The sequence below is a fragment of the Cygnus atratus genome, chromosome 4 (genome assembly GCF_013377495.2).
Source record: "Cygnus atratus isolate AKBS03 ecotype Queensland, Australia chromosome 4, CAtr_DNAZoo_HiC_assembly, whole genome shotgun sequence".
Classification (NCBI taxonomy): Eukaryota; Metazoa; Chordata; class Aves; order Anseriformes; family Anatidae; genus Cygnus; species Cygnus atratus.
The window spans coordinates 35,148,606-35,168,369 of record NC_066365.1 but is presented as its reverse complement, the minus strand read 5'-3'; the positions used below and the strand labels follow the sequence as shown (position 1 = coordinate 35,168,369).

At 46.9% G+C, this 19,764-nt stretch overlaps 1 protein-coding gene across 1 annotated transcript; it reads left to right on the top strand.

Moving 5' to 3' along the window:
• Positions 1-4,297: 4,297 nt before the first annotated feature.
• REELD1 (reeler domain containing 1) lies at positions 4,298-14,330 on the top strand. The gene is made up of 8 exons (XM_050710382.1): positions 4,298-4,359; positions 5,534-5,754; positions 6,877-7,099; positions 8,976-9,145; positions 9,242-9,307; positions 9,947-10,136; positions 10,871-10,934; positions 13,522-14,330. The coding sequence occupies exons 1-8, from the start codon at positions 4,298-4,300 to the stop codon at positions 14,116-14,118; spliced, it is 1,593 nt and encodes a 530-aa protein (XP_050566339.1). The 3' UTR covers positions 14,119-14,330.
• The last annotated feature ends 5,434 nt before the right edge of the window (positions 14,331-19,764 follow it).

The following is a 19,764-nucleotide window of genomic DNA, read 5'->3' as shown; positions in this document are numbered from 1 at the left end:
AGCATTTCACTGATGGTACCGAAGCGATGCCTGAGCTTTAATATGCCAACCCATGCCTGCGGCCAGCTCCAGCTCATTGTCATTTTTGAAAGCAAACAAACTGCAGAGCCAGTGGTTTAAAGTCTGAGGTTCCTGTGCCAAACGTCTCCAAAGCAGAGAAAATGCACGGGCGCAAGCTTTCCCTGACCGGTACTGATCCTGCCCATGAGGCCGTTTCACACGCAGAGGTCAGCGCTGCACATCAGGTTACCCCAAGCAGGCATAGCAAGCCGCCTGGCTGCGGGATCGCCAGTGTCAAGCAGCGTAACAGGAGCCCATGGGCAGCTCCCACTGCCTGTGCCACCTGCCTGGCCTTGCCCTTATCGAGCAGGGCAGCCAGGCGTTCTCATGAGAACAGCCTTCAAGAAGAGAGTTGTTTTCACAGGAAATCACATAATAGTTCAAATGGCCAAAAGGGAGAGCGTCTCTCCTCAGACGGGGTCAGATCTGCTCTGCACAGCACGACATGGGAAAAAAATCCATCCAGGCTGTCTGATGCTACCTGAATGTGGGGTGCCCAGCATCTGAAGGGATGTGCAGCTTACTCACTATCTATCTGTATTCCTGTCATTCTGCCTTACTAAAGCAGTTTTCTTACGAAGCTCTTTGTTGCCAGGCCTCTCTTACTGAAATCCAGAAAGAGCCCTGCACCATCTCTCTCCGCTAATCCCCACCCGCACCCCCACGCAGGCTCCAGTAGTTACCAAATAAAATAAAGTGGCAGGGGGTGGTTAAGCAGAATTTGTAAGAGAATGAGGCTCAGGAGGCCACATTGTATTTTGCATGTGTGTGTATGTGTCAGTACATTCCCACCAGTAACATTCGAATGCACTGCCAAACCAGTAAGTCTGACAGACGAATAGCAAAACCAGCCGATGGAATAGAAGCAGAAGGCCCTGCTGGCACTTCTGACCTTCCTCCGAACTAGATGTCAGAGAAGCATCCTGCTTTCCCTGATCTCCCCAAACACAGAGCCATAGACATGCATGGGTCAACCCTGAGATGCCAGTTTGTAGGCATTATTCTTCATTCTAGTTGAGGGACTTCTCACGGTTTTTACCAACCCCCTTCCCCATTTAAATGTTGGCCACTGCTCCCAGTTTAAAGGTGACATGAAGTACTCAAATAAGACAGTACTTCCAGCTTTGTGGGTTTAGTGATCAGTTCCTCGTGAGCCTGACTTAACTAACTTGCCACCTTCTGTCTCGCTAATTGATCAATCTGCTCCTTCTACTCTAAGCCCCCAAAACTTTGTTCAGAGGACTGAAGTGGCTGCTGGCTGAGTGGGAAGGACTGCTAAAACTTTTTTTAACCCTGATTATCTTGCAGTATCAGAGCATTTCTCAACCTGTCAATGAAGCAACCAGCTTGCTCCAGTGTCAGCTTGGGGTTGCTTGCATCCATGCCCGCATTACAGAGTGATCTTCACGGTACTTCTCCACATCCGCTGCTCCATGCCTGCTGTCCCTGTTGCACTCTGCTGATGTGGAGATGTACAAGCAACCTGCAAGAAGGAGAATGTTTCTGCGTCAAAGAGCCTGGACTGTTGCTGGGTTTACAATCTTTCTGTGCACTACATTGCTGAAATTTCAAATTACACGGTCTATAGACTGTTTTAATTATCAAGCTATTATGGAGCATGTACAATTTTCTCTAATTCTATTTTGAAGCCTCAACTGAGTATTTTTCTCTTCTAAAAATCTGTAACACAAATGTTGCTGAGAAATCAATGAAGAGGATGTAAGTTGTCTTACATCCCCTTCTCTGTGCCAGCTTCCTACTCACAAAGAAATTTATGACAGGAAAAAGCCAAAACTCTTGCTAGTGACAGCAGTGCCACATGATCTTTCCTAGTCTGTGTCTGGGCCCCATCACAAGAAGGACATACAGAGCCTGGCTGAGCAAAAATGACTCCAGCAGGTCACAGCTCTGGCCAGAAAAGGCTGAGGCAATGCTGTCCTGTTGGGTGATGCAACCAAAGGCTACGGGGAGGACTATATTTCTTAAGGAAACATATGCCTGTCACTTGGCATTAGAGCCTGCAGCTGGGGGCTGCTGGTAGGTGCTCATGTCATGGTAATGACTGTGGCGGGATTTTTCCATCTCTATCAGGAGGTGGTGGTGACGTCTGGTTTGACTGCAGCTTTGAAGCCACTGAGTTCTCCGCTCGAGAGCAGACAGCAGGGATGAACTCTGCGCCAGGCTGTATTTCAAACCAGCCCAGCAGTTAAAGATGTGCTCAGGCTGTGCAGATCTCTCTGACCCGGCACTGAGCAGAGCTGGTGTACACGCAACACACTGCGTGCAGCCCAGTGCCAGCTCCAAAGTGTGCAGGGACAGCTCCGCGCTGCGTTACATCCTGTGCTGGTGCAGGTGGGTTGGTTCTGGTCTCATCGGTTTGAGGCTCTGCTGCTTTCTCCCATACCTTTGCACAGAGCCACCATGAACCCTTGGGGCCACTTGCTTCAGGACCCCCACTGCTCCCTGTGCTGCTGAAAGCCACTTGAGGCCTGGAGCTCACTGGAGATGGCACAACGAAAACGCGTGCTCAAGGCAACCAGAAGCTGAAAAAGGCTGTGTGGTACTGTAACACCACACTATGACTCAAAGACACACTTACCTGCAATGCTGGTATTTGGTGGATTCAAATGTTTTCCCTACACATGGGCAGAGGTCTGGAACTGCTTCCTTATTACACTGGAATTACAAGAAAGGGATTGTTTAACTTGGGAATAAGTTAGTAAGGAATAGCCAGAAGAGCCTTCCTCGTTTCAAGAAAGGATTAGGCACTATTACAGCATTACTTAAATGCACTTTTTTTTTTTTTAATATATAAAGTATGGGCAACTGCAAACTGAAATAGAAGCAATAAAACAAACTGTCCCTCCCCTTCAACTACTACAGCTAAGACTTTCTGCTTCTGCTGACAAAAAGACAGAAAACTATAAGCCTTACATTATATCCTGAAAATCAGTGGATATAAAGCCTTTTTCACGTACAGATCTCAGCTGAGAAGCTAGTACCATCAGTTCCACACTTTCAAACCAGTCAAGCAGATGAAAGCTGGGCTGTCACCAGTCACGTCTCCCCAGCACCATACAGCAGCTTCATGCTAAGGCATGTATTGACCACCTCCACTCACTGCCCAGGGCAGGGTGTCGTGGTGTCTGCCATGGCCGAAGCACCTGCAAGAACACATTTGTCAGCGGAGGAGGACTCGAGGATACCAAACCCTCTTCATTCACCCCTACAACCATAAGTGCCACAGCTGTCTGCGTTGCCCTGCCACAAGGCCAGGCCCGGGCCCTGTGGCACTGTGGGCACCTGATGCTGCCTCCTGAAGAGAAAATGGCCGCTGAGGTGGTCAGTACCTTCATCCCTGCCTGCCTGAGGCTGCAACATGCCGGCACTATGCTCAGCCCCTTCTAATGGGGGCTCTGGGGTGATGAGGATTTGGATTGGGATTTCCAAACAGGGCTGCCGGTGCCATCAGGGGCCTCCAGCAGCACCTGCACCAACCTGGCGATGGTGGCCACGAGTCCAGGACACCACAGCACCCTGAAGAGACTAGGAAGACCCAAAACTGAGCCGGGAAATCAAGGGCCAGGACCAGCACCATGGCTGGGCACTGGCACAGCTCAGGCAGGGCCCAGGGGTGACCAAGGACCAGGTTAATCAATGAGGGGACGTCGGTATGGCCAGAGCCACTTTGCCATCACCCACCATGCAGCCTCCTCAAGTATGGCAAAGCTGATCACAGGCAGGGCAATGACAGGCAACAGCGATGCTTTTATGGCCGTGTCGATTTCGTACTGGCACACAGACAAACTGTTTATGCAAATCTGCGCACAGCACAGCCACAACAAAGCCCACTTTCAAGCTTTTTGATTTGAGCGGGGTAATCCCTGGTCTCACCAGGAACCTGAGGACGAGGGGAGCGTACTTGGAGAAGCTGGCACCCTGCTCCACCCAGAGGGGTCCCAGGGTGTCCCACTCACACCCCATGGCTTGCTGCTGCCCCCCCCCCCCCCCCCCCCCCCCCCCGCTCCCTTGCTATTTGCCTTTGTTTTCACCACAGAAGCTTGGAGATTTTTTTGTTTAAAAAAAGGGGGGGTGGGGGTGGGATACAAAGGGGAAAACTAATGTGATTAAGGCTGGATTTGGGCACTGCCAGCGCGTTCCCGTAGGCAGCGGGTGTCAGCAGTAACAGCTGCTGCACTTCCCATTAGAGGAGAAAGCGAAGAACTTCCCTGACGGGATGCGTCGCCGGCAGGCTGAGGGACGCGGCGGCAGTGAGCGGGGAGGTGCGTTTGTCCTGAGGTAAGTGCGCGGAGACAGCACGGATCCGGACCTGGACCCAAACCTGGACCCAAAACCAGGTGTCCAGGGCCCTGGAGGTGACGTCCCCGCTGCCCGTGAGTGTGTGGTGAAGGGCGCAGGAGGCAATGCGGGTAGGATGGGAAGGGGGAAAATGCAGCCTGGGGACCTCCCAAGGAGCAGAGCTGCTGCCCAGAGGTACTTGCATGAGCTCCTGAGAGAAATCTCACCCAGCAAGGGAGATTTAGGTGTATCTGGAGGGGAGGCTGGCACTAAGAGCATAACAGCATCCTGCCTCTAGCACAGGGGCTGGGGTGTTTGGCAAAGGCTCCTGTGAATCCCAGAACATCTTCTGGAACATAACTGATGGGAACGTGATGATGCTCGGCTGTAGAAGGTTAAACTGCATCCATCTGTGCCCAGCTTCATCATGTGATTTTTTTTAAGTGTCAGCTGGTGAGTTTCAGAAGTGATGTAAATGGAGGTGCAGGCTAGACCGCCTCGGTCTCTGATTCCTTTTGATGCATTTGCATCTAATTTGTTGACTGAGTGTAACGAAATCTACGCCAAGAAAAGCTGCATGTTGAAAAGATGTTAGAAAGAGTTACATTAAAAGCAGGGCTACCTGCTTTATGACACACGATACCACTCACAGTAAGCGTGGTGCTCTCACTCTTCATCTTCACTTTCAAAAGTGCAGTCTGAAAAATGGGAATAAAATACTCTTTCTAATCTGGAAATATGTTCTGTGCCAGCCACCAAATCTGAGTGACACGAAAAGCAAGGCATGCAAAATATTGAACTTCTAGAGTTCAGAAGAGGTAGAGGGTGCTGAGCTGACTCATGAGCATATCCGCACAGTCTTCTCCTCCTGCTAAATATGACCCACAGTTCTGGAGCAAATCTCTCCCAGCTATTCACTCCACAGATGCTTCACAAGAAAAGCATCCTCTAGTGGGGTCTCTTCCCTCCCAGCCCCAACAATCTACTTCAAAATGTGAAATTCTGCGGATTCCCAGAGAGGCTCCCTGTGCTACAGAGATCGTTTATTCCTCTTCATTTAAAGGCTGTGGGAAAGGCTGCTCAGCTAATTCAAAGGTGACGGACACGCGTACAGACTGCAGCTGCCAGAAGGCACTGCTCTGAAGTGAACCTGCCTGCTGTCTTCCCGATGCAGCATGGAGGACGGGAGGAAAGTCCACCTGGTGATCGCTGGCTGGGTGTGCACAACCCTCTGCCTGGTTTCCTACACGGCTGCCTTCTCGCATGGCGCCGGTCTTTCCGCCTGTGCTGACATGATGCCCAAGCACCTGAGAGCTCAGCTGCACAGCCCCAGGAACAACTACATTACCATCCACACCAACATGTCCTTCTACTTCCCAGGAGACAAGGTTCCAGGTGAGGAACAACTGCTGATTTCATATCTTAGCCAGATCTTTCCAGTCATGGGAAAAAAAAAAAAAAGTAAAGTGGTTATTAATTCTAGCTGGTGGCAGTTTCACGGACTTTCAAATTATATCCATTTGTGACTCAAAACCCTGTGTACTGAGCTTTCTGGTCTGTGCGCCTGACTCAGAAGAGCAATTATTTAAGAAACTTTCATGCATCTAAAAAACACATGCTAACTAATCGCAAGCGATGACATTAATCTTTGTGAGGGATGGGAAGAGAACTTCCACGTGGCACTGCTCCAGGTGCGCTATGCTGTGTGTCTCATCACTGGGAACTGAATGTATTTACAGCTAGATTCTGTTTGCAGCACTTTGCCTATAGCTTCCTCAGGTGGTGCCTGGCTCCAGATTTTCACCATGTCGCAGACCAAGTGGTTGCCAGAGCAAGCTGGTAGGTTCGGATGCTTTGGGTGGGATTTGTCTCAGCTGCGTCTCAACCACACAGGAACCCATCACACGCACTGGCACGTGAGAGGCACCTCCAGAGGGCCAGCCACCTTCTCTGCCTCTCACGCCTGCACAGAGACAGGATGAACCATCCCCGGCAAGGGATGGGCTCTCTTCAGGCCATGAAGGGGGTAAGGTGACTGCCTTGACTCTCAGGGACGGTTGGGCAGCATGACCCACCCCGAGCAGTGCTGCACCCAAGCAGGAGGCAGACAGAACTGCGAGGTTCTGTCCTCCAGCCTGGCCACCTGCCTGTTCATTCCCATCCAAAATAATACTCCTCTGAGGGCAGCGAACAATCTTCTGCATAGGCACAGACCCAAACCTCGCTCCTTAAAAATGGCTGCACACTGCCTAACGCAGCATGGTTAGTGATATAATCAAGGGGGAAAAAGACTCGAGCAAATTGCCTGTGCAAGGTCACACGGCAAAGTTAAGGGTAAAGTCTGGCCCCCTGAATCTAGCACATCCAACACAGATTGTAAGGACAAATATTGTAGGATGTTGGTTTCTTTTCGATGGCTTTCTTTTGATTTCACAGTGCCAATGGAAATTCCATTTAAAAAAAATAATCTGAGAACTGCAAGACAGATCCCTTCATGTCCCATGTCTTGTCTTGCAGTGACGGTGAGGAGCAGCCGGGATTTCATGGGCTTTTTGCTTCAAGCTCGCAAAGTGTCTAACGACGAAATTGCTGGCACATTTGTCTTCATTCCTCCTGGTTCCAAGCTGCTGACGTGTTTTGAAGATGGTGATACTGTCACCCACTCGGACAAGTCCCTGAAGAGAAACCTGTCCTTCGTATGGAAGGCACCAGACCAACCCATTGGAGACATCAAATTTTTGTAAGAACATGTTGGCTCCTAACCAGAACTAGTGTCTGCGCAGTTTCAGGTTTTCTCATTTTTCAGTTTTCAAGGACTTGGCTGTATTTTTCCATTGTACTTGTCCAGCGTGGTGGTTTGATGTCTTTTGAACCCCATATAGCTAAATACTTATCAAATGATGCAACAGTGCCCCAGCTGGTGTATAAATCTCCATTTGTATCTGCTGGGTAGTGCTCCTTTTTATTTACATGGCCACTATTTTCTCAGAATAAATGCACTGGGAGATGACAGCCTAAGCACTAAGGAAATAGAAATATTAAGGCATAAGGAGAGAACTGTGATCACTCTGCCTGCCTTTCTAAATAACACAGCCCATAGGACTTCCCTGCCTACAGGACAATGTCATATATCATTGCTGTGTTGATTTTTTTTTAAATTTATTTATTATTTTGTGTGTGTGTGTGTTTGCTTTTTTATGTTAAATGTAAACAGAATTATTCCCAGTAGGATTAGTTAGGGAGCACAGGGTCAAAATTTGACATTGCTGTTCTGCACCAAAGTCCAAGTATTTTGGTTTTGGTCTGGAATGAAGTTCAATTTTTTCTAACTGGCTGTCTTAGAGAGAGAACAGTGATTTTTCATTTTAGAATAAATTGTTATGTTTTGACTTCACAAAATTGCTCAGAAGCTGCTGGGCCAGATCCCTGGCTGCTCCCCAAAACATAAGCTTCCTGGTGAGTGCCACGGCTTGTGCATCTAATTGTGATTCAACACAAATTCATTTAAACAAAACTATTTCTGCTCAGCATTTCCATTTTGCCCACTGCTTCAGATTGGGAAATACTATTAAAAACATGAAAAAAAAAAAAAAGAAAGCAGATAAAAATAACCCAAATGCATCAATGGCTAAACCTAGCCACCCACTGCAATTCTTCCTGCACCCTCTGGCTGTTGCCCCTCCAAGCTGACCGCTCAGAGCCTCTCCCTGCTGAGGCCAGGCTGTGCCCCCACACGCATGCCATGTCTCCAGCAGAAACCTCCAGCTGTTCCCTTCTCCCCTGCTCTCGCCCCATCTCCCGTGTCTGCTGTTGCTTCTGCTCTCAGATCCCCCCAAAAATTATTTATAAATCAGTAAAATTTGGGCAGATTTAAGGCAGACAGCAAAAGGCACATCCTGCAAGGGTGACCCCAGCCACACCGTAAATCTGTGTTTCAAAACTTGTGTCATGGCATCTGAGAAAACTCCTCGCTGCACTTAAAAACCTCTCACAGGAATCAGTCAGCCTAGGAAAAGCAGGGCTGTTTCCCCCCGTCTAGTTTTCAGAAGCAGCTGAGCAATCCGGGTTGAAATTCTCCAAAAAGATCCAGCTTGAATAAGGCTCTGGGGACGAATAGCTAAAGGCTGTCCAAGCGCAGCTTTGGCACCTGACAAAAAGCAGAGCGTGAGGCAGCCGCAAATATTGAAGGGCTGAGAAGAGAGAGCGCCTGTGTTTTTTTCTACCTATTCTGCTGTTTGTACAAGTTACACTGACTTGTTTTAATTAGTAAATACCTCTGTTGTTTCCCTGCCTACGGAAGATTATATGTAGAGCTATGCAAACTTCTCCAAATGTACTCCTACCAACGCAGCTAATATAATGGCTTTTTTTTTCTCTTCCATTTCTGTTCCCACACATTTTTTGATTGACCTTAATTATGAGTGATCCTTCAACCAGTATCTTTCACTTGGGACCTGCTATCTTTTATTTGTAATATAAAATGTGTGATGGGCTAATCCTTTAAAATATTTTTGTGCTGCCTTTAGATTAAAGCACTCCTTGTGATTAGCTAAGTATTTGGATCTTTTATTAATGGTATGGAGTGAGTAAATTCCTTCATCATTATCTTTTAACAGCATCTCTGTGGTCCAGTCATACTTTGTTTACTGGGCAAGGATTGAATCTGCTGTTGTGGCTCAACAAGGGCTGAACACCACGTCTGCTGGCACCAAGAAGGCCGGCCCCCTGACATCTGCATCCTTGCAGGAACCTGCTGACCCACGTGTAACTGGCACAGCAAGCAAAGGTACGTGTTTTGCAGAGCATTTTTACAGCTTATTTCTTGCAACCATTGAAGACAAGTGTGATAAACAAGCTACAGAGGGCCATTTAACTTTTCTAGCTGCCAGCGAGATCAGCAATGGCCATGAAGAACTTCCTGAAGTGAGGGTACAAGTTGGCATCCAAGGTAACAGAGACGGTCCCAAGAAAGGTAGCAACAAGATAGAGAGAGATGCCAGATCCAATGATTTAAAAGCTAAAATGCTACTGAAAAAACTAAACATACTTTGCCTAAAATCCCATCTCCTAAAGACAAGCAAATGTAGTTAGCAATACTGCCTAAATAACATCTCTAAATGTGACTACTAGCCTTCAGGCATGTAGTTATTTGTATTTACGCAGCCTCTGATCAGTAAAATACTCAAAGAATTTACTTAAACTACAATCAGATGTGTTTCTCAGCCTTTTTGGCATGGCATCAAGACTGAGTTTTAATTATTTTACTTGAATGCCTTTTAGGCAGTGGGCTTTGCTGCTTTACTCTCCATCTGGGTTCCTATCTAAATTAAGTGACTTAAAATAAAAGTCACTGCTATGATCCTTACTAGTAAATGCTAGCACCAAGTGGGATTTGAAATAAACAAAGCAAAGAAAGTCGACTTCTGCACCTCTTCTGCTTTTTGCTCTGTCTCCATGTCTTTCTTGCAAGGCTCCAGCTCTCCTGCTGCTGCGCCCAGCTCTCCCCAGCACACCAGCCCAGCTCCTGCCAGCCCGGCCGGCCTCACCCCAACACCAGCACCGGGGCCAGGTTTTGGTGCACACCCAGATACATCGCCCACTGCCGAGCCAACGCTGTCCCAGACTTTGCTGGGCGCATCCAGCAGGAGCGGAGGGAGCAGCAACTCCAGCGGGCCAGGGCTGGAGCCATCGCTCACCTTCCAAGAGCCGGGCATGGCCAGCGCTCTGCAAAGCCTCCTCTTCCAGGACTACGCCTCCAGCCAGAGCCCCTCTGACGGGTACTGCACGGACACCCGATGCGATAACTAGGCAGTGGGACCAGCCGCTTCCCCAGCAGTCATGGGGAAGGAAATCAATGCTGGTTTCACTGCGTGTGGATGAGGGTCCATGGAGCAAGGCATCTGTGACTGCAGAGGGGATGTGAGAAGGGGTTTGCTTGCTGAACTTTCCAAAAATAATCTTTTGGAGATGGCACACGCCAGACAGTAGCAGTGAGATAACTGAGAGCAGTCAGAGAACAGGCCTTCTGCTGATTAGCCCAGCAGAGCTGCGTAACCGGGTGACTGAAAAACGTGGTAAAAGCTATTGACCACAATTGATTGCTGAAATATTTTTCTAAAAGTGTGTGCAAATGTTCAAATAAATGGTGAACTTAGCAGAGCTATTTCTCTACCTCCAGGGAAAAGGAAGAAAGGATTTCAGGCAATTATGAAATTTTGCCTTGAGGGTGTCTACTCAGACGTCTTAAAGGGTTCGGGCCATATGACCTTTCATGCAAAGTTTTATACAGTGGATGTAAATGAGTAAATGAGGAGGGTAGGACTAAATGATCAGACGTTACTAAAAATATGACCCTGTATGGTGTGCGTTGACTGTGTGTATCACGAGGTTGCTCCAACAAGTGGCACTCTTTACAAATTGTGCATACTGTAGGCCCCAGGGGTTCTTCTAATGTGATCTGAAGAAAGAGATACTGTATATTAACCATGTCTTTCCTGTTTCAATATTTTAGACCACAAAGCACTGCCAGCACTACCAAACCATACCCGTGTTTGATGTGTAAAGAAGATGGGCAGGTAAGCATTGGGCATGGGGAGGATGTCCTCTGCAATGGCAGAAATTGTTGGAAGCTGGTGAAAGTTCTAAGAGAAGATGAGGATAAAACCTCTCTGCTACTTCACAGGACCAAGCAGCCTGCATAGGTCTCCAGAGTGACTAAAACTACTTTGAGACTGTTAGGTTTTATTTCTTTAACCTTAACTTGGAATTGTTTTTTATCCCTGTCTTCTTTTTTTGTTGTCGTTGTTTTGTTTCCTTTCGAGCCTGATGCCTGGATTTCTGAGTCCTACTGTGAAAACAATGTGAGATAACTTTTCCATATGTAACCATGACCATGACTACAGGCTGCTGGATATGTGCATTTTATTCCAGTGGAAGGCTGAGATATTCCTTTCCAGAGGTGCCCGTTACATTCACTGGAGGTCAAAGATTTCATCCATTCTGGTAAAAGCTGAGGATGCTTTCAGAGGGCAGTTCCACACCACTCTGTGCACACAACAAACCAACATTCTCCTCAGTCTCCTAAGGGTGGTAGAAACTTTAAAGCCTGTTTCCTTGTTTTCCACCAAGCCAAAATGTTATTTCCTAATAGCACACTAAGTCTCAGAGTGCCCTCCAAAATGACTCTATTTCCCTAGTAGCATTTAGCCTCTCTTTCTGCCCTTTTTCTTCTGCCTTTTGAAGTAGTCACCTCCTTGTGGTGTCACTGCGGGCCTGCTCTGTGTATAAAACTTAAACATACAGAGTTTGTATGGTACTCCTGGGACCTGCACTGCTCCTCTTGCAGGGACAATGTCCCACCTGTCACTGCAGGGTGACTGCTGGGGCCCAGCACAGTCCTTCTGTTTTCTGCTGTGCACCTGAGACAGCTGGGAGAGCTGGAGATGTCAGAGGGGACAAGCAGGTGAGGGCACCTTTCAGGAAGGGGTGACCTCAGGAGATGGCCAGACAGGTGCAAAATGACAGCAGACATGGGGGAGTGGTGGGGCTGCACTGAGAGAGGGAGGCGTGAGCTGGGAAGAGCATGTGGGTAAGTGAGCAGAGACAGACATCTGGCAGTGCTATGGAGAGAAGTGAAGAAATGGCAGAAGACGGTAACCAATGGAAAGGAAGTTACTGTGCAATGTAAGACCAGAAGAGCATAATGAAATAAAAATACTGAAAGGAGAGAAGCAGTACAAAGAGAAAGAAGAAAAACGGTGAGACAGGGCAAGGACATGCAAGGAAATTCCATTTCCTACAGCAAAGTCCCAAGTCCTGCGCTATATCCCTACGTGAGCTGACATTATGAGGTCTAGCAAACCATACACACGCAATATTAACTTTGCCCATCAGCTACCCTACAGCTTGGAGTTCAACCATTGAAATTCTTTTATTTACTACCTGTTTTACTAGCACCTTCCTTTCTTCAGAAATTGTCTCTTCCACAAAGGATGCTCTGACACCACCCCCACCCCCCTTTGGTTCACAGCTTGCCAGGGTTCCTACTTCAGCTTTGTGCTCCTGTCACACGGCCTTCCCAGCAAGCTTTAGAAATCACCAGTGATGGGAGAGGGTGAGATTTTTCTCCAGTGTAATTAATGGATGTGTGAAAAAGCCTGCCAGGCTGGACAGGCTGGAGAGTAGCCAGCTACTAAGGGCCAGATCCAAATCTCAGTGGAGCCAAAGAAAAGACTCCAGTACATTTCACAGGTTTTAGATTGGGCCTCAGGTGCGCAGTGGGAATGGAAAAATTCTGTGGGGGCCTCCTAAATTGCAAGATCGTTTCACAGTTAGTCTTGGATGATATTTGCAGCAAAGCCTGGACTGCAGACCTGGCATGGGGTGGCTGTCATTTTGTGACTGATGAAATAAGGTGCCTGGCACCAAGCAGAGCCCCTAGAAATGCACCGGAGCAAGGAGCTCTATAACGCGCGGTTAAACAGTGCTGAAGGGCAGCAGATTTCAAACTGGCTGTGCAGACTGAGAAACCAGGACAGGCCTTGGGGAGAGTTCGCAGCTTTTATGGGACTGCCCCCAAATTGCTGATGCCAAGAGCCATCTCAAGCCTTCTCAAGGCCGCTCAGCTCCATGGCCTGATCCACAATCTCAGAAGGGCAACGCTGAATTACGGGGGGCCCACTGTGACCCCAAGCACAAAGCTCGGCTGGGAAGATCACACCTGTCCTTTGAGCATGACTGTGGCATCACTAAAGGCAGGAATTGTTTATTAAGTGATTTTTCTGATAACAATGCCTGTGAAAAATACCACTACATCAACAATGGGAGCTGTAGACCTTTACTTATGCAAAGCAGTGACCTTCCTCTCTGCCTGTGCCCTTCATCTCTGCCCATTCAACACGCTTACCTTGCCCCTGCAAGATCAACCGCCAGTGCCTCACCTCTTGTGACTATTTGATACAGAAAGAGCAGTTCTGAATCTAGCTTGTTTCCTAAACACCACTGAGTAACACAGGGGATGAAACAAGAGTTTTTCCAAGGCCAGGGGATGCTTGAATCAGAAGCAGAGCTGAACAATACAATAGAGTTGGTAGTGGATGAGAATCTAATCTGCCTCCTTTCCGTTCCCTCACTGGATATTTTGTCATGTTTTTGCTTTCAAAGGCAAGCACTGAGAACGGGACCACCTTGAAAACCTCCCTGCAGGCAACAGCTTCGTGGTCTGCCCTACAGATGCGCCATCACCTGGGTGAAGCCGCTGTGACAACAGCCTGGTTTGGCGATGCAGACACTACCAGCAATTTGTCATTGGCTTCGAGGCGGATGGCAGAAAGCAAGCCGTCACTGCCACTGGAGGAGGTAGGCTCCGTGGGCAAGGAGGAGGAGGAGAAGGTCAGTGAGGAAGCAGGTGGGAATACACTGCCGTGGGTGACCAGACCAGCTCCTGAATCTGCTGTTCCTGGCAAGGGAGAAGGCTCTCATAGAGGGACCCGTCTCATAGCAGCCCAGCTTGGCATCCTCCTCGTCTGCACAGCCATCCTGGGCCTGGCTCTGGCAGCTGGCCTGCGCTGCCTCTACACCCAGTACTGCCACAAGCGGACGGAGGTGTCCTTCAGCGAGCCAGGCAGCGACGTTGTCACCGTCAGAGAGAACGGGGAGATGATGCACTTCCGCAAGATCCGGGAGAACAGCTTCGTGCTGGTCCAGGCTGAGTACAACTGGGTCAGCCCCTCCAGCAGCGGGAAAAGGAGAATAATCTAAATGTTTGCAGTGCTTAAGGCAGAGCCACGTAGGTGAGCCAGCTGCCCGTAGAGGTGAAAATGGCCCAGATGTGCAGAACACGGACTCTAGAAAGCAGTAGTGTTGTTTGTGTATATGCACACGTAGAGGTAAACAAAAGTGACGCAGCCAGTTCAGACAGAGGTGTTAGTCAAAAATATCTAAGCTCCTGCTGCTGAGAAAATAAACGTAGATAGACTGTTCTGTGTTACACTTACCACAATTAATATTGTATATCTGCTCATTAACTGTCATTGCAGCCATTACACTTCCCCTGTTGCCTTAAGGGTGTAGCCAAGAATAGAAATTCTTCCTCTGCACTGTACTGTTGTCTCCTATTTAATCTCAGCAAAAGTTTCAAGTGTTATATTTTCTCCTCCTTTCTAGGAACTAGAAACCCCTGATTTAAACAGCCATTCTCATTTAGAAGCTTACAGGTTTAGGTCTGTGCACTTGGTATGTCTCAGATGACAAAATATTTGCCACTAGATTTAAAGTTTCAATTTAAAAATAAAAAGCAATAACTCACTAGTGGAGAACATTGATCCAAAGGATGCTGAATTGATCTAAGGGAAAGAAACACAGGGTAGCTGACACCAGCTTTTGGGGGAGAAACATGCCGCCTCATCAGGTGCAAATGGAAGAAAACCTTTTCTATCCATTTGCACCTGATGAGGAAGCTTGTTTAAGCCTGAGAGCCATCATTTACTTTGTCTTTTATTTTGAGTCAGTTCAGTAACACTCTGTGCAGAAACACACACTGAGAAGTACCCTTTCCAGGTCACTTTGGAGGTCCCCAGCAAAGGCTGCATGGTAAGTTAACTGCATCCTTCTCTGAGTTTGCAAACTTCCCTCCGACCTTGTGATTTTCTGCAGGAGGGCACTAAAACAGCCCTCGGAAAACATGAAGACCCTTGACACGTTCCAAGAAGGAAAGGTGATGAAGACAAGGGCAAAGATTTGTTTTACTGAAGCCTTAAAAGAGCAAGAAGTAATCCTGACAATAATCCTCCTGAGATGTAAACTTAAGAGCCTTTCAGAGAGCAGTGATCCCCTCTTCTGGTGTCCTTTGCTATGGCGCAGGGGCTATGTGGTCCCCTGAGCTGTGTAATGCAGAACAGACTTAAACCTTGGTGCTGCAACTTATTTCACAGCCTGCAATACTCCTGCCCCACCAAGCTAAGCAGATACTGACGGGATCTTGACGGCTTACACTTCCTTCCCGACGATGGGGAGACCAGACAACTCTGTCAGCAGGACACTGTGGCCATCTCCAGCTAGCTGGCCATCTTCATGCTTGATAATCACAGTGCTCTGCTCTCACTTACTCCTTTGCACTGCCACTGACTTCAGTGGAAACATATGATCTCCTGTTCAGACCCCTGCAGGGTAACACAGCACATCTTTTGCTAATAGAGACTTCCATCTTGAGGAAGAGCTCGTTTCTGACCATACTGCTGCATTGTGATTAGCACCATGAAGCCTCACAGTCCCTATGTGGCCAAATTTCTGTCAAGTAACAATAAAATAAATGAGTAAGAAAATAAATGTACTCACCAATGTGGCTTGCAGAGATGACCTGGGTAGTCTTAACCACCGCACTTTGATGAGAAGGGTGGCTGCACCGGGGCACTTCTACTGCAGAGTAGCCAAGGTTAGGGGCAGTGCTGTAATTGAAAATACATTTGTTTCAGGACTCCAAAGGGTGTTAGGTGAATGCTTTTATGTTCAGTAAGTCCAGTTTAAGCACTAGCTACTAGGAACTTTATAGTTTTTTAAGCACAAGTCTAGACACACACAATGAAGTTCGCCTCCTATGTCATGCTTTAGAAAGAAATCATGTTTCTCTATCTCAGTGTTGCTGAACTGTCTAGTGACTGAAGCAGACTGCATTTAATTCATTGTTAATGCAGCCAAAAAATTCCTAATTAACTGAGAAAATAGGCCAACAAACTCTTTAATATTTAAAGAACTATCACATATTATTTTAAGAAGTTTCTCATGAAGGCATAGTTGTTTATAAATAAATTACAAATACCTATGTCCTCTTCCACTTTCTCTCTAGGTTTAATGTTATCAGACTGGTACAGCTTGAAAACTGTACCCTTCTTCTCCCCAGCACTTTCCCTATAATCCAGCACTGCTTCTTACCAGATTGATTGCAGAAAATGAAGGCCTCAGTCTGAAAGAGGGAGATGTTTGATTAGGATAGTAGCACTTCAGTGCTACTCTTGCCTCCTGCCAAACGCTACCTTCTGTTAAATTTATGCAGCTCTAGTATTATTAGTAGTAAAAACAGTAATGTTGTGTTCTGAGGGACACATCTCCTTTGAATTAGTAACGAGTTCTGCTACTTTGTGGACTTGGCTGAGACTGAAAGTGCTTGCGTTTTTTTCTTTATTCTGAATGATGTTTCGCTTATTGTAGTTGCCATGGCAAGAGGGATAGAGGTATTATCTCTTCTTAATGCTGCTAAAAACACGAACAATAATTTATTAAAAGGTCAATCATTCAAATGCCCCACATTCTTAAGTAACTCACCTTTTAGTGAAATTAACCTGTGCTCATATTTGTAGCAAGTTTAAGTGAAAAAAAAAGTCAGACGTAGGGAGAGAAAGACACAAACCATTCTAATACTTAATAGAGTGAGAAGTGAAAGAATTTCCCTTTCTGGGTGTATGACTGTGTTGGTCACAAATGCAGTCAGTCTGTTGACTTTATTTCAACAGTGGGGGATCTCAGTTCCTCCGCTGCAGGTCAGCCTGAAGTAGTCTGTGGCCCACGTGAGGCCACCATCCCTCAGCCAAGTGACAGTGCTTTGTCTGAATTGCTGACAGAAGGTGTCAGAGGAGCTTCCATTCAGCTTTAATTCACACCCATCCTAAGTCTGTCTCCCCACCAATTGAACAGGCATGAAACACAGTTTTAGCAGCGAAAAATCCTATGGCTGAAATACTGTTGCTGTTGTTATGATGTATAAGGTGTCCTAATTTAAAAAAAAAGAAAAAAAAAAGTTTTAGAAATAACTACTCTATGGACATGTCCATTTATCGCTCCCTTACTTGCATACTCATTTTCCCATCTTGTGTCACTGTGATTCCCACTTTCTCCCTGCTTCATTAAAAAAAAAAGAAAAAAAGAAAAAAGCAAGCACTGCCCCCAAATCATCAATCCTGTGTATTGAACATGTAACACCATCACTTACTGATTCTTATTGCTTTTTCAAGGTATCAACACCAGTTTGGATCAAGCCCTTCCGTGACTCTGTTCCCCTCTGTCTGGGAGATGATGTTGTCTCACACTACACTGCATCTGCTCTATTAAAAGATTCCTGACCCAACTCCAGTTAGCAGAGGATGGCAGCCCTCCAATACATTAGTGGCATTAAACGTAGTGCAGAGAGGTTACATTAAGCAGAGCGTTTGGCCCAAAGCTTGGTTAAGTCATCATGGACATTTCCTGCACTGGTTGAATTGTCACTCGTGAGCAAAAAAGCCAAACATGCACTACTTTTGTCAGCTCCAGAATGGGTGACGAGACTCACGGGGAAAGCCCAAGTGTGGAAGCTCTCCTTTGTTGAGGTAAACGGGAGCTCTTCCATCAACACTTTTGGAAGCCCAGGCCCCAAGCGTGAAACCTAATGCCCACCCCTGTGGGCCCAGCTGCAGCAGTCACCAGGGATGTGCGAGCTCAGGTGAACCTCTGCAAGCTCTGTTCTCAACGGAGGCAGTGCTCTCCACAGAGTAGAGCTGGGAGAGGCCCTAGGTGTTACGGAGATCTGGCAGGATGGCTTGGCCAGCTCTTTTGGCATAGTTTCTGCAACTACTGGAGACCACATAAACTAAGGGAGGCAAAGCAGCTAGGCCAGGAACCCAGAGGCTAAAACATTCAGCACGTCCCCACAACAAACTGAGCACGGGGAGAGGTGACATTAGCTGCCTTGCTGAGGGGTGAGGTTTTGACTTCTCTCTCACCTCTGTGGGTTCACCTGTGCTTCAGCCATCTCCTTGGTCTGCAGATGTATGTATTGTTTATTCGCTCAGATTTAACTAACAATGCCTGTAAAAAGGGGAGATGCTTTAATGATTTCTTGCAGCATTCAACTGCAAAAAGATATCTGCTTACCAGCCACAAAAACCCTGACAAAGTAGTGATTTGACCTACCCAGCTGGTGAACAGCAGAACAGCCCCGCCATTCCTCCTGATAAGCCAGACCCCCTCCACTGCCTCGAGCTTAGTCTGAAAGTCAACAAGCCTGAGCAGCTCTGTAATGCTCCCTTCCTATCATTTCCCTCCCCTTTCCCTGCCATTTCCTCCCAGGTACCGCATCAGCAGAGCAGAGAAGCGCCTTCCCACGCAGCTCTCCTGCAGGATTTGGGGAGTCACAACCACCTTGGACCATGAGCTTATCTGGAACCTCTCCCCAGCCTCCCTCCCACCACTGAATCATTTCCCCCTTTCACGTCTCATTGCAGAAGTGCTCTTTTCTCATTAGTGTATGCGTGACTCTCTCAGTAAACCATTTTGTTATATGATGTATGAAGGATCATGTCTCAAACCACATTTTACTGTATATTTAAGTGCATGTTTTGCTGATTTACTGCTGTTCTAGAGAACATCTCCTTTTCTTAGCAGGGCAGGTCCGTAAAGGATGTATCAGCTCTGACTAATGATTATTAGTACATCCCAAGGTTATGTACTACAATCAAATAATGTGCAGAAGGGAAGAGAGACTCCAGCTTACTAGGCTAAGGACAAAGATCACAGATAGTCTCTTTGAATCTTCAGATTGCAATATCCATTACAGATTGCCACCTTCTAATGTCAAAGCATAATTTGTTGTTCAGAAAATGTGTCCCTATTTCAAAGGCAAGTCAAAGATCAGACTTGCTGTATATCAGTGTACACTGATGTACATTAGGAAGTGGTGTCCAGGTACCAAGGACATTATGCTGTTGGTATAGAGGGAAACACAGAAGATATGACTTGCTGATCTTTATTATGCAAACACATGGCCCAAAGTGGAAAAATATTTAACCCAGTCAAGTAAAATGTCACCAGTAATTCCCAAAGCTTAATGTAGCACAAACACTACATGTCAGACAAGTTAACTGTGATCTTCTATGCTGTTAATAGACATGGCAGGCAGACCAACCCTTTGTGCTGAAATTTGCTGGGAAGGGTTAAAGATACAACAACAAATAAGAGAAACTCTCCTGTGGGGAAAGCATAGCATGTTCCTTTCATACACCCGGCCAATTAAGTGGGCAGTGTGTCACGCAGAAACTCTGGCATAACTCTCTAGCTCTTGGCCAAACAAGCTGCAAACATTTTGTTTCCAGCCTTACTGTGGATGCGACTGGCACTTGCATCTACTGCAAGACATATGTGTACAGTGCACAAGAGAAGGAAAATGCACTCACAAGCTAGTTTCTAGCCTTTTAAAAAGCGTTTTATGAAAGCTTCTCATGCGTATCTTTTCAAACTAGAAAGAAATTAAAGTAAGACTGTGATTGCCACCTTATGTATATTTCCTATTTATTTCTAACAGAGGTAAAAGTGACCTAGAAAAATGCTTGTGCAGGCTTTCATGCTCACTTCTGTGACAGTCTGCGCACCCTGGTAATG